At 38.7% G+C, this 14,687-nt stretch overlaps 1 protein-coding gene and 1 long non-coding RNA gene across 3 annotated transcripts in view; both read right to left on the reverse strand.

The window, feature by feature from the left end:
- Positions 1–201: 201 nt before the first annotated feature.
- Positions 202–14,687, reverse strand: part of LOC133273976 (uncharacterized) — a 929,536-nt gene continuing 915,050 nt past the window's right edge. The window contains exon 2 of the long non-coding RNA XR_009744997.1: positions 202–1,245. This is a non-coding gene — a long non-coding RNA (uncharacterized LOC133273976). The remainder of the gene's footprint in view (positions 1,246–14,687) is intronic.
- CNTNAP5 (contactin associated protein family member 5) overlaps positions 7,018–14,687 on the reverse strand; it is a 299,193-nt gene continuing 291,523 nt past the window's right edge. For both annotated transcript variants that reach the window (XM_061462659.1, XM_061462576.1), the window contains exons 24-25: positions 9,603–9,674; positions 7,018–8,597 (exon numbers count right to left, since the gene is read on the reverse strand). In XM_061462659.1, coding sequence (XP_061318643.1) covers positions 8,401–8,597; positions 9,603–9,674 — 269 coding nt within the window. In that variant the 3' untranslated portion in view covers positions 7,018–8,400. The remainder of the gene's footprint in view (positions 8,598–9,602; positions 9,675–14,687) is intronic.

A 14,687-nucleotide genomic window follows, 5' to 3' on the forward strand; every position in this document is an offset into this window, starting at 1 on the left:
TCGACCAGATATCCTCTAAAAATAACTTTTAGCCATAGCTGAAATCAATCCAGGTTGTGGGCACTTCATCTTTTATTAATATCGAGTCAGATCTGCTGGCTTAGAGTTAACATATAAATGCCTGAAAATCAGTTTTCCCATAATCAGCACTTTTTAATGTCCACTCAGCAAGAAGACAAAATAAAAACACAAGAGGAGGCATTTGTCTTCCACACAAAATCATACAAAAAGTCTCTTTTTATTAAATATACATTACTTACAGTTTAAGTCTTTCTTCTGTACAACAGTAACCATAGAAAACAAAAGAAGCTAAGGCTAATTTTTTTCAATCCCAGAACAGTGAAGACATGTTACATTGTCTACAAAACTGACTTGGACTGAGGCAACGTCCTGTGGAATTCTCTTCAGAAAACCAGATAGTGAAAGGGGAATAATCTAAATCTCCATTTTGCTTTTTACTGTAACTGAGAGACCCTTGCATTATCCTTGAACAGACCACTAAAAGAAAAAAACAAAAAGTTTTTTTTTTTTTGCTTTGCTACTGAAATGAGCAGTGTTCTGAGAGATTTATTTAACATAATTTGAGTAGAATAAAGTAAAATGAATGATGAAGGGCTCATCTGTAGACAGAGCCATTTTTTTTATTACAAATATTTAATCTCAGATTTCACAGCCTGGGAAGCTTCTCTTTTTCTATTTTTTTTTTTTTTTTTCTGATTTTAGGGCACCTTCATTTTTCAAATACGATACAGTTTACCACAGTCCATCCGGGTTGGATTCCATTAAAATCCCATAACGTCCTTCCAAAATCAGTGGGTAGGCTCACATGTTGGTTGGCAACACACCTCCACAGACTATCCTTCCCCCTGCACACATTTCCAGAAACTCCTGAAGGTGACTTATGTCATGTCATGGTTAAGTGGAGATGAAGTTCATTGCTTTATAGAATCACAATTATAGAATCAACTAGGTTGGAAAAGACCTTTAAGATCATCAAGTCCAACCATTACCCCCAGACTGCCAAGTCCACCACTAAAACATGTCACTGAGGGCAGCTACACCATTTTTGAACACTTTTAGGGATGGTGACTCCACCACTTTCCTGGGCAGCCTGTTCCAATACCTGATCACCATCTCCTTGAGGAAATATTTCCTAATATCCAATCTAAACATCCCCTGGCACAGCTTGAGGCTGTTACCTCTTGTCCTTTTGATTATTACTTGGGAGAAAAGACCGGCCCCCACCTCACTACATCCTCCTGTCAGGTAGTTGTGAGAGCAGTAAGTTTCCCCCTGAGCCTTTTCTTCTCAAGACTAAAAAACCCCAGTTCTCTCAGTGGTTCCTCATAAGACTTATTCTCAAGTTTTACCGACAGTTCTGCTAGAAGACACACACAATTGAAGTGATTGCAACTCTTGTTGACAGCAGTCGGGGATGATGATTATAAGGTCCTGCCTTGAATTCGTACATGTCAGCCCCAGTTTGCAGGAGATCATCACTGCCCTTGCCTAGGGCAATCCAAGGCTAAATTCATCTGTGATGTATTTACATTGACCTCAACAGGATTACAGCCAGGTCTGAAGCTCTCTCTGTTTCTTTCACAAAGTGAGTTTCAAAGTAGATCTGGTAGTATAGTGTTTAGCTTCTCAATACAACGGTCTATGTAAAATATTTAATTTGCAAAACTTACAAAGCAAATATTTTTATGGTTGGATGCCTGAAAAATCATGTACCTGCTTGCTCTCCTAACCTTATCTGGAATTTCATAGAGCGAGCTTGGGTATCAGAATATTCCTCTGTGTCGTGAATGAAATGTGAGGCTGTGACTGCCTGTATCTAAGCTTTACCTCAGAAGCAATCAGTTTTCTTTCTTAATGATAGATACATCTGCTCAGCATGGTCAGCAATGACAAAACGCATCAGAAAATGGTTTGCCTAAATGATGCAAGAAAGAACTACAATGGCATGCAAAAGTGAGTAATTTCCCATGCAGAAACCCTATCAGACAGACTTTTGAGGGTTGTGGGATTGAAATCCATGAGGAGAGTAATGACCAGCATATCAAGAAGCAAATGTTATAATGCAAACAGCACTCAGTAGTTTTGAAAAAAGCTGCCACAAGCATACTAAGTGAGGGAGGGATGGGAAGAGGAGAGTTTCTAAGCAAACACCATTCTTTGGATCACTTGTTGTACCCAACATTTCATTAAATGTTACGATTGTTTGAGGGAAATCACCCCCAATTTTTTTGGGGGTATCAGGGAGATTCTAACTGGAGAGATTCAGATTAGCATCAGGCATAGGTTTGAAATCCTCTCCCATGTTTGAAGTACATCTCTTATACTTTACAAGCCATCAGGACAATTAAGGCTATGTTTTGGCAGGCTAACCAGTAACTCACTCAATGGCAAAAGTGAGCTGTAGAAAAAGTCTTAAAACCCTCATACCCACCTTATGGTTACCACGCCTGGTTTCCAACAGCATAAATTTTCTGAGAGCTTTTGCCTCTTCCACTGCGTCATCATATTTGCAATTTGCAGAGTTCATGTTCCCATTTCCCCTTACAGGTCACCACTTGCAGGCCACTACATCTCCTCCATGGTGGAGTGCAGTCTCCCTTCTAGTAGAATACCTGGGTGTCCCTTTGAAAATTATGCAATTTTTTTTGAATTCCTGGTTTCTGCGACTGAATAATCTTAATTAGAATTGTAACACAAGATCCTCTGCTTCCTACCACCAATTTGATAGCAGCACATGTCAAAAATAAAGAAGAGAAGAAAACAGAGATGAGCTACATATAGAGTGACACTGTCAACACAAACTGTTGCCTTAATCCTTCCTTAGCTCGGCTTGTAGACTCAGTACACTACAAACAACAAACAAAGAGCTTACAAATTACAACAGTTCACCAGAAAGTGTGCTTTTTTTTTTCAGTTTTTATATTTGACAGAGTAAATTAGTGCAAAAGATCACAAAAATTAAGTACCAATACATAGAAATATCCAAATATCCTATATGCATGACTTAAAATAAACAAAGTTATTTCAGACCCAAAAGAAGAGTGGTTTTAGAATTTCATGTACAAAAGGAGCATGGAATATGGGGATGCCTACACCAAAAGGGGACATGGAGAACTTCTCACTGGGAAAGGAAGTGCAGTAAAGTGCAGAACCAAAAGGAAAAAATCATGCTTTGAAGCTTTGTAACTTGTGAAGAAAACCCCCCAAACCTCCCAAGGGCATGGTGCAGCCCTAACTATAGTCAACCAAGAGGCCTCCCATCAATCTCAAAACAATGGATAAGACCCTTGGTTTGGCAGGGATGTAACTGTAGGCATTACAAAAATGCATGAAAACTTTGAAATAGCACTTCTCTTAGCCTTGCAAGGCTTTTGTGCAAATCTTTTACAAAGTGTTACTTTCTGAACAATAAGTTTAAAAAATAAAGCAAAAACCCCAAATCCCTTTGTGTCTGTGAAAAGCTGACAGTGCAGAAAATAACTGAAACTGGTCTTCTTTAGTGTAAGCTTTGTGTAGGTGACAGCAACAAACAATAATGGCATGAGGTGGTGGACCACAAAGGGGTCAAATTCTGCCTCCTGTTACACTCTTGTTAAGCTGAGGTGAAACACACACTTCAACTGATTGGCTTACACTAATAGAAAAGGAAGGCTGATTTTGTTCTGAAGATGGGATTTTTTCAGTGATTCATCTCAGAGAAAACTTTGGGGTTCTGGATGAGCGATTACTGTAATTTGAAAAGCCAACAGGTATCAGACAAGCAAGGCTTAGGGCCACCAGATGCAAGACACGGCAGACTGAAGACTTGCATCTTTACTGGAGCTGCAGAGATATTCTATATCTTCTCAAATGGTGCAAGACACATAGGGCTAGAAAGGCATTTTAGGAAGCTGAGTTAGGTTTAGATTATGGAATCTGTGTAGATTTGTCTAAATATATACTATCTGCCAATGCTCCCACTTGAGGCGATGAATAGATTTCAGATCTTGGATCTGGAATAGACTGGAAGGAGAGCTGTCCTCTCCCATGCCCCACAGGTTACTGATAGGATGGCCACAAACTCAAATGGGTGCTTTTTTCTCATGTATTCGGCTATAAATAGAAGCATATATTTCCTAAGCAGAGATGTCTACTGTAATTTTAGATGCTAGGTGGTGTCCACCCTTTATCCCAGCTAGCATCTCAATAAAAACAAAGTCTCTTTTAAGACCTGTGCAGATGTGTCTACTGGAGCTGCAAGACTAGTGTAAAATTCCTTTATGTAGGCAAATTCTGCTAGAAGTAGCTAACCTGTTGCCAGGAGCCTACCCTGACTCTATAATCAATGGAGAGAAAAATGCACCTGTAGAGAGTGATTAATTTTATCTTCAAGGATATCTGAGGTATTTTCCCTGTCCTCACTGACCACAGAACAGGACTGGATGACAAGCGTAAAACAGGTACCTTGTAAAACCAAATTCAAAATGAAACAAACCCAAAGGACTCAGATAAAAGTAAACTTCAAATGCTTTTATAGGTCTAGGATTCAATCTTATGTTCAGCAAAATCGATAGCCGACTTCATTAGAAGAAGATTCATATCCCCTCACCATTGTGAAACTATATGATGTCTTGATTGCTCCTCCCTAATGTGCTAAATATGTGATCAGCTATATTCTAATATAGACAAGCATCTAATTAAAATAAGGATTTGATTTACGCTGTAAAAACTGAGCAATTGCTAAAAAGGATGGGTTAAGTCTGGCTACATCAGGTCAAAATAAAGCAGAGAGAAATCATCTCGTGTTTGCCTTTTGGCTATTGGTTTTAACTTAAATGTCAGGGGAGTCTCATGACTGAGCACAATTGGGTAACATTTGTTATCAGCCTAAATGGCTTGTTTTCACAGGTACCTTCATCCACATGAGAAACCTGGTTTAGCCATTATGAGTAAAAAGCCTGTCTGCTGTTTGTCTTTGTTTTCACCGCAGATATGTCCTAAGTGTTGTGCCACTGCAAGAACAAGAAAAATAAGAGGAAGTGTATGTGCTAAAAGTTTACTCAAAATACTCAGTCTTGTCTCTAGTGAGTAAATAAGGACAGATGAAATACTTACTGCAAATTACACAGGTGACTTACTTAGGACCAATATTTTATTTCCAAAAGGGAAATGGGACTCAATTTCCAAAGGTATTTAAATGTCTTGTAGTATTTTAAAACATTTCACAGCAAGACAGAAGCAGAAACCCAGCCGAAATTAATTAGAGTCAAGTGTTCATCTTGTTTAGTCACTTAAGCATTGGTCTACATCCTTAGGAGTATAAATTCCTTTGAAAGTCCAGACTTCACTCAGGTGCAGCATATGCCTTAGTGAAAGTTAGTGGAATTTAGCTTTCTGACAGAAAGCCTTCAATTGTTTCCTATAGCCAGACACCAGGATTCTCAGACAGTCCTTTGAGGTATCCAACTCAGACTCTGCATGACTAAATGTCTTTAAAAGCATGGCTGTTACTGTCCAAGTATCTTCTGGTAAACAAGAATTTCCAGTGCCTAACGTAAGTATGTGCAGTTCTTTCTTTTTACAGAGACACAACAATGTAGCTAAATTTTCAAGGAGCTTTACCAGCCTGGGCTATATTAAATGACCATAAGGAAACGTGGACAAACAGATCACTTAAACTGTTTTGCCAGGTCTGAGCTTGCACCCAGCATGCCACTACACCTGCTCTCTGGCCTAGGACTGAGCCACTGAGCTCTATCTGAAATGTGTGCAGCAATACAATACCTACAGTTGGTGATGGGAACTTGATCCTCCTAGAGAAAGCCCAGTGTCTTGCAGAATTAGGCCCAAGATGTCTGAAAGTAATTTAGTCATTTGAGAAATGAAAGGATTCTGCTTCATTGTTCAGTCTCCCTTTTCCAGCTACTCCCCAGCTAGAGCTACTTTGCCCTTTATTGTTGCACTTTGTAGTAATTTTATTTCTGGAAACTAACACATATGAAAGCAGAAGGATAATCTGTATCTGTTAGTTTGGCTATGGCTTTCCCCTTCTTATTACTCCATTCTCGATAAAGCCAATGAAGTACATTAGGACTTCAGAGATGTGTCATACAGAGGCTGTTTCAGATAAGATGACTCAAACATGGGTAGAGGAGCCCATGTGCTTGCTTATTCCTCCCTTCCCACCATGCCAAACAAAGCAGCTTTATGTGGGGGGAAGGAAGAAATGAAGGAGAAAAGAATTACTTTGCCAGGATGTTACTATAAAAAATCAAGCAGCATAAAGGGAACACAGCTAGTGAGTCCATTGTTAAACATTGCATCATGCAAAAACACTCTCAAGTAGCTATGTATCATGCCATCGTGAGGCAAAAGAGCTGCTGTTAAACCACTGTCTAGGAAGAATGGCACCAATACTAATTTTGATATATAAGGCTTTATAAAATTGCTTAGTTAAGAGTTCTGGTTATGGGGCTGGCTTCACATATTCCTCTGCACATGAGAACAATTACCATTCTAAGATTGCATTCTCTTCACCAGACGCCTCTTCTCATAAAGTCTTCCAAAAGAAATGAAGAATCATCATATCCAAATGGCCATTTATTTATTCCTCTTTGCCCGTCCCCTCCTCCCATCAAAAAATAACCAGCTACCTTTGAGATGCACTGCCTGGAAAAATAGCACCTGCTGCATCTGTAACCTCATTCCTGGTTTGCTGTGGGTAATTACCTCATACTGTGCTTCTCCGATTTTAATCCATGTAAAAAAGGTTGCCATGTGGAAACCCCGGGATGACTTCAGAAGGGTGTAAGGGGCAAAGAAATAGATTCAGATGCACAATTAATTGTCTTGAATTAATTCTTATTAAGACTATTGAGAGAAATATTTTCTCTTTTTTGTCTTGGCCATTGGATTAACTCCTTTCAGAAACTTTCATGTTTAACAGCAAATTCTACATACCCTTCAGAAGCCCTGAGAAAGAAGTGTGCCACACAGACACAAGCAGGGTGTGAAAAATCCCTTAGGATGTTTGTGACTGAAAAGAAGGGATTTTTAGCTTCACACAGAAGACAAGCAGCACAAGTAAAATGGGCAGGATTTGAGTCTTCAGTATTGTTCCCAATCAGGAAAGGACAGAAGACTTTAGAAAAACAGGAGAAAAGATAGATTAGTTCAACATAGAGTATTTGGGATCTTTTTAAACTTGCTTCCCTAATGTTCTTCCTTGTAAACGGGGTTGATTAAATATTAACCTTTTTAGATGTGACATCAGACCTCTCTTTATTTAGCTATGGAGAAGATATTCCAATTTCTACAAACATGAAATACCAATCAATCTTTCAGGTAGTTTGGAGGGGAAGTTAAGTAGTTAGATTTTATTTATTTTCTGTTTTAGAACTGGCAGAAAATGCGACTCATGTTTAAGATTAAAATATTTTTGTTTTTTTCTTGTCTATGTACTTTTTTGCCACAGTGGCAACGGTATTTAACCTCAGCATGTGATAAACCTCCATATGGCATGAACAGATATATGCTGCATTTCTAACATTTCAGACAAATATAGAGCACCTAAATCCTAGCAGCTTCCTAAAACCCTTCGAGATTCGAGCTACTATTCATGCTTCAGCTAGAGTTACGCTATAGTATGTTGGGTCTACATAGCCAGCCTTATGAGATGGAGGTGAAAGAAGTGCATGGGAGTGACATTTATTGTTGATACATATATTGTTGAAAAAAGTACTAATAAGCCTAAAAGTTACAGTAAAAGGACAGGAGGTTGTGGGAAGGACCTTAATGAGGATGGTTTTATTTTTCCTTACCTCATACCAGCTTCTCAACTGGTATAAATTAATGCAACATCACTGAAATCAATAGATATATGTATCAAAACATATTGTTTGAGAATTTGGCCAGTTCTTTATGATTGTTGTAAATTAGCCTGTAAAATAAATCAGGCAGTTTGGACTCATTCTTTCCCTCTATCCTGTCCCAGTATCTGCAGAGCTGTGTGTTTAGCTAGTTTATCTCTACTTTACATAGTTCAGCTCTAGTGTAAAAATGGTGAATTAAATGGCTCCAGAGAAAAACAGAAATAAATGAAGGGACTTTGAAACAACCAGGAACCCACAGCAGAAACCAGATGTGCATGTGGATCTTACTTTGTGTAGGGTGAGTTAACAGGTCTCTTGAGCTGCAGGAGTAAACTGTGACTGCCAGGGTCTTGTGCAGACTGAGGCACTGTGTTGTCAGTGTTTGCTGTGCAGGGCAGTCTTTTCCAAATGAAAAAGGAGTTAGCAAAAAATGAGGGTTCAAAAAAAAAAGAAAAGATTACAAAAAGAGAGCAAGGAATAAAGGAAGGAAGGTTAGAAGAGTGAAAGTAAGAAGAAATTTCATTGTCCATCAGATGAAATATTCCCGTTTGCACTCGCTCACTGTGTTCTGCAAGTCAATGTCAGCTTTAAAAGAGCTCTCAAGGTGTTCCGGGTATTCCTTCTCCTTTGCTTGGCTACTTCGATGTGCTTGTTTGTGCTGATAGAGAAATCTGCTCATGATGGCAATGATGCAAAAGATGATGAATATCACGACTGCTATTACACCTGGACAGGGTAAAAAAAGGAAGGGTAGAAAGAGTGAAAATTAAAACCAAAACAAACCCCCCAGTCACCTCAAAAATACATTAGCAATGCACAACAGCTAGTGGATATGCTAGATCACTCATGTGAGTCTGTAGATAATATTCTGTCTCTATCCCATACTCCCTGGTAGCTTTTATTTCTATTTTGTCATCTTAAGTAAGACTTAAACAGCAAGCATTGATGCAATGGACTTCTAATTTCAGACAAATTCTGCTTTTACAGGAAGCAAAGCTGGATCAGTGGGTTCGTTTTAAAAAAAACAAAACAAACAGATCTGTATGCTCATTCAGATTCCTGATCTGTCATATTTTCTTTTGTGTTATTTCTGGAAACCTTGCATAAGTCTTGTACTTTGGTTTATAGCTTCTAGATATTATCAAAGGCAGATCCCTACAGGGCATCCTATAAAATAAACAGAGATAAATTGCCTTGCAGGTTATTCAAGGAAAATGAAAACCATACATGAAGCTATGAAGACAATTTTCTGTAGTATATAAATGCTTCTATATAACCTAGCAAGTTCCACTACACCACCAGTTTGGAAAAAAGAGAGCTCAAGAAATACAGGAATGTGAATTTGAATGCTGTATTGATACTCTCATCAGAGTAGTGTGTAGAACAATTACGAATTAGCTGGGTTTTAGGTCACAGACTTACATGGAATGAGAGATTGGTTGAAATTGCAAGGGACCTCTGGAGGTCATCTTGTCCAAATCCCCTGCTCAAGCAGGCAGATAGACTGACTATATGGTTATATTTTAGAAGGCTCATGCTCTTGAGAATCCATAATTACTTTTTGGGTGATGCCCAACATCATGTACTGTCACTATTGGCTTTACCCATAATGCAGGTGCCTATCTTAATACAGATTTGTGTTAATAAACACACCAACTACTAGACCTGAAAGAGACTACAAAAACCTTGAATTGGATTATTTTTCAATTGTCATTTTAAAAAGGAAGTTACCTCCAATCACAGCTGAATCACTTCTGACTGCATTGGTGAGAGGCTCTCTTTCATCTGTTTTCCCAAAGGGATCTGCAGTTGGTTAAACAAAACAGGACTTATTTTCTGTATCAATTATATTAATTTTCTCTGTGGCTTAAATAAAAGCATCCACTTACCCTCATGAATTCTGATCTGTTTTCAAAAGATATGATTTGGGGGTTTGCAGAACAAAACCAGAAAGCTCTCTGAAAAAGTGAGATTGCGGGACAATTTCCTTCTTCATCTTCAGGAACAAATTCTGCTAAAGGTGTACTTAAAAGGAAACAGAAAGGCTCACACTAATATCTGAAAGTGTTGTTTCAGTTTATCAGTAGAAGAATCAGAGAGACATTTGAATGAAATAGCCCACTGGGAGACTTCCTCAGTCAGAGCTTTTTTTCTACTTTTTTTTTTTTTTTTTTAACCTAAGAAACAATATCGGAAAGAAGCAAAAGGAAAGGAAGACTGCATGGCAGACAGATATAGACCTGACCTATGTTTGTAGATGAAGATGTGTTGAATTTAATTCCATAAAGCAGAGAAACAGTCTCTGACTGGGACAGCTTCTTGGAAGTGATGTTCTTCTTTCTGTTGCAGAAATGCAGTGGTCAAATTGGATTCAAAACAGAGAGGACTCAGAAATTAATTCCTATATTAAAAGCTCCTTGATGTTGTAGTGATCTTGTACCTTATCTATAAATTACTACTGTTGAAACACTGGGCCAAACAGTCTACATTCTGACCATTTCAAACCCAGATCCAGCCCTGAGATATCAAGCCCTCCCTGAAGTTAATGGAGTTATGACAGTGTCCTGCATGTTTTTAAAAATGCTGTTTTCTATTGCTACTTGAATCCAGCTTTTCTGAACCTTCAGGTTTTTTTCCTTTCAGCCTATCCTCCTTTGATGAGATTCCTATCTGTGTTTCTCCCCTTTACAAGCCTCCAGGCTATCATACACAGAATGTATATGGGAGTTACAGATGACTGTCATTGCAGTATATTACACTGTTTTGCCAAACTGATCTTTCTGATGCAAAGGGTGGAAGCCTAACTGAGAGCAAAGTTTATTGTAATTGAGCATCCTTGCCTTAGTAGCTGATGCAGCCACATTTTGGTATCTCATTATTGAAGAAGATGTTTTTTAATTGAAATAAGCAACAATATTATATTTGTGTATCAGGAGGTGCTGAGTTTGTAATAATGGTGGCTTTGGGCTATTTAGGTTCTTAAAGGGAGCACTGTATCACCGATACCAGCCCCAAAGATGTGCAGAAGGCACCAGCCTCAAAGAGGCTTTCATGTTTTAAACAGTGAAATGCTACTGCTAGTTTTAGGCTTGCAAGGATTTCACAACAAACGCATTGTCCTGGGTTCAGCCGTAGCAGTCATTTTTCTCCTCAGCAGCTGGTGCAGTGCTGTGTTTTTTATTTTTGGCCTGGAAACAGTGCTGATAGCACCAATGTTTTCAGTTGTTGCTCAGTAATGTTAAGTCTGACCAATGACTTTCTGAGTCTCATGCTCTGCCAGGGAGGAAGGGAAGCCGAGAGGAAGTAGAGACAGGACACCTGACCCAAACCAGCCAAAGAGGTATTCCATACCACAGCACATCATGCCCACTATATAAACTGGAGGCAGTTACCTGGAAGGGCTAGGTCACTGCTTGGGTTGGGCTGGGTATCGGTCGACAGGTGGTGAGCAGTTGTATTCCATTCCCTTGTTATTTCCCTTATCATTATTGTTATTGGTGGTAGCAGCAGTGGTTTGTGTTATACCTTAGTTACTGGACTGCTTTTATCTCAACCTGTGGGAGTTACATTCTTTCAATTCTCCTACCCATCCCTCTGCGAATGCGCGGGAGGAAGTGAGGGAGTAAGCGAGCAACTATGTGGTTCTGAATTACTGACTGGACTTAAACCACAACATGCATCCATACTGAAAAGTCAGGGTTCCCCATATCTTCAGTTCATTGACTGAGCTACAGGCAGAAAAGGGACTTCCGCCTCCCAGCTGAACACCTCCAGTACATCCATTATCAACATGAACAGTAATTGCCAGTGACAGATTTGGCCACTCAGGTTGAGAACTATTTACAATAGGGTCCTTGCTTGGATCTTGGGTGCTTATAGTGATATTGCTAAGAAACAAATAGTCGTGACAATGCTTCATCTCATTTACTACATTTGTGGGACTAGACTGGGAATAAAAATTGTTGTTTTACACATAGATACAGATAGCATCATAGAAAAGGTAAGGTTGAAAAATCTGAAGGTTATTTAGCCTAATCTCAAGCTTTTGAGACTAGGATCAAATTAGGGACAAATTCAAAATTAGATCAAGGTTCTCATAACTTTGTATATCATGGGTAGGTTAATCTTTACTTTTCGGTATCTCAGAGTTATTAAAACTATAATTTAGGCTCTTTTCATTTAGTCACACTCCCTTCCCCCCCAACACTTTATAATTTAAGATGGCTGTCAAAGATGGACAGCGTGGTTAGCCTATTTTTTTCCACAAACTAGAAGAGGGGAGTAGCCATTATTTTAGACTCAAGGTGATTTAACTTTCACCTGCCCTCAGCTGGTGCCAGTGAAATCAGTTATGATAATAATTAATTTATTGAACATCAGTCTTCTTGTACTAAGAAAAATCTCCATCTGGTGCATGGCATTAGTCAAATAGAGTCTTGAAAGACTATTAACTATTATGAAAAATACATGAAACCAAATTTCTACCTTTAAAATTATGTAAAATGTCATTCATGCCTAAAAGATTATGTAAGATCTGACATTTAATGCTATTAAAGCACTATTATTTTTTTTGGTGGCTGATACCAGAATTTAAGCACTGAGAAAATCAGAACAAATGTTGGAGATCAGTTTCAGAATGGAGGCCAACAGACACACGCCTTAAGAATTATGTTTTGCCTGAGAAATAAAATCAGCATATGATAAGATGAGGGTTTTTTTTACAGTGGAGCAGATGGCATGTGACAGAACCATAACCAGTGGGAACACAAGCTCTGAAGCCAAGGAAAAGCAATACTATGTCTCATATTGAGGCTGCAACAGGACATCCTTGTCCTTTTAGATAAAATTGATGACATTACAGTGTGAATCAACCCTCTGGAAATCATCTAGTCCAAACCCATTCTGAAATCAGGGTCCAATACAGCAAGTTTCTCAGGGGTGCATCCATTTGGGTTTTAAATATGTCCAAGGATGAAGACATCACAACCTCTCTAGGCCTCCTGATGCTTTTGCTAGATTTCCTGCTCAGCGGGATGGACCATTCTAAATCTTGGAGGAGGTGATCCTTGAACCATCTCTCCTGAACTCTTCTACTCACCAGGGCTGTATCACATGGGATTCTTCTAAGCAGTTCTGTGACCAGGTCAAAGGTTGTTCTCCTTAATTCTGGGGTTGCAGTCATGCTTTCTGATTTTTTAACTTCCTCTCAGATTTCTGAACTCTACCATCTCAAAAGTGCTAAAGTCAAAGCTCTCCTGGCACATCCTTGGCCAGTTCCTACTTGTTTGGAAATACCAGGTCCAGCACAGCTAGCACACTGAGACAGGGACATGCACTGTTTAAGCTGCCTTTCAGAAGAAAATTTTTCTGTGTAGTTTCTGAGTTGTGAAATTTTTTGGCATTTTTTTTCTTTAAATGCATGAATACTCTTCAGCTGGAGTAGACAGACGCTCAAAACTCCATCATTCCTGCAGCTGAATCTGCTCTGGCATTTACAGCATTTTAATATTTAAAAAAAAAACATAGTAAAAGTCTATTATACCTATGCCATCAGTACAGAGTTCAGAATATCAAAACCTCAGCAAGGAAGAAGGTTGTTTGCAGGTCTTTGTTAAATACCAAAACACAGTAAGTGACCTTGCCTTTTGTGTTTCCTAATCAGAAAGAGTGTGTAAGGATAACTATGCCATGAGTCAATGGATTTTATTCCATATCCATCTGCTAGGAAACTTTCTTTAAGACAACATGTATGCCTCTCTGAAGGAAAAACTTCAATTGCTTTCAAGTTATAAATATAGAGAGCTTTCTTCACACATTTAAAGAGAGATTTCCTACAGGGCTTTTTTGTTGTATCTGTACATTAGAAAATTGACACAGACATGTACAGTTAGCTTTGAAGTTCTATTTTTCTTCTCAGACACCCAATAATGAGAAATTGGGAACTGATGGATTGAGATATGAGCAGTAAATTTGAAAGTTAATACTTAACTCTGTCTTCTTTTTATTTCTTAAAATGTGTCCTTCCTACGTATAAATGCAATTCTCAAGTACATCTATACAAAGCATAATTTGCTACAAATTGGAATTTTTTTTTAACAAAAATCTACCACCCGGTGCTATTACTATAGCATATAAAGACATGAAGTCTTCAGAACTAACTTGTTCTAAAGATCTTATTCAGTCTTTAATCAAATCCACTGTGAACAGTGAGGCAATAGTGTCAGTCAATTCATCATATTGAGAGGAAATAATTTTAAAGCACAAAGTGGCAAAGACAGGGATGAGCTTTTATAATAATTCTGCATTTCTGATGTAACCATGCTTAACCTTCCCAAAAGAGTGCTTCTGATCATAAGCTTTAAATATTTAAGTATAAATTTGCTACACTCTGCTGTGCTCTGTCCTGCAGTTCTAAGCCTCATGTTCTCCTCCTCGGAAAAATTAGATCATTGAGGTGACAGACCTCAGGGCAAAGAGTTCCTGTTTTCAGTATCATTGCCCATTCGGTATTTACAAGACACGTTTCTTCTGTGCGCCAGAGCAGATACCTTTAACAAGTCTGGGTGTTGAGAAGAAAGTTGCAGGTGGGAAGAAGCGCACACACACTGCAGCCACCCTCCAGAGTAATCAGGCCTTTTTCCCTATGCAGAATGCTAATAGCATCATTTGTTTCCTGCTGAATATCTTAGGCAGAAGCTGCAGGAAATGGGGATTTGATGGAAGCACAAATGTCAGAGGAATCATATTATGATCTAAAGCAGTTTTATTATCAGAAAAGAGAAAGTGGTTTCATAGGTCAAGGGGCAAAAAACAGCC

The sequence above is a fragment of the Pezoporus flaviventris genome, unplaced genomic scaffold (genome assembly GCF_033815535.1).
Source record: "Pezoporus flaviventris isolate CSIRO_AGI_PZ_B2104156 unplaced genomic scaffold, CSIRO_AGI_Pfla_v1 ptg000001l, whole genome shotgun sequence".
NCBI lineage: Eukaryota > Metazoa > Chordata > Aves > Psittaciformes > Psittacidae > Pezoporus > Pezoporus flaviventris.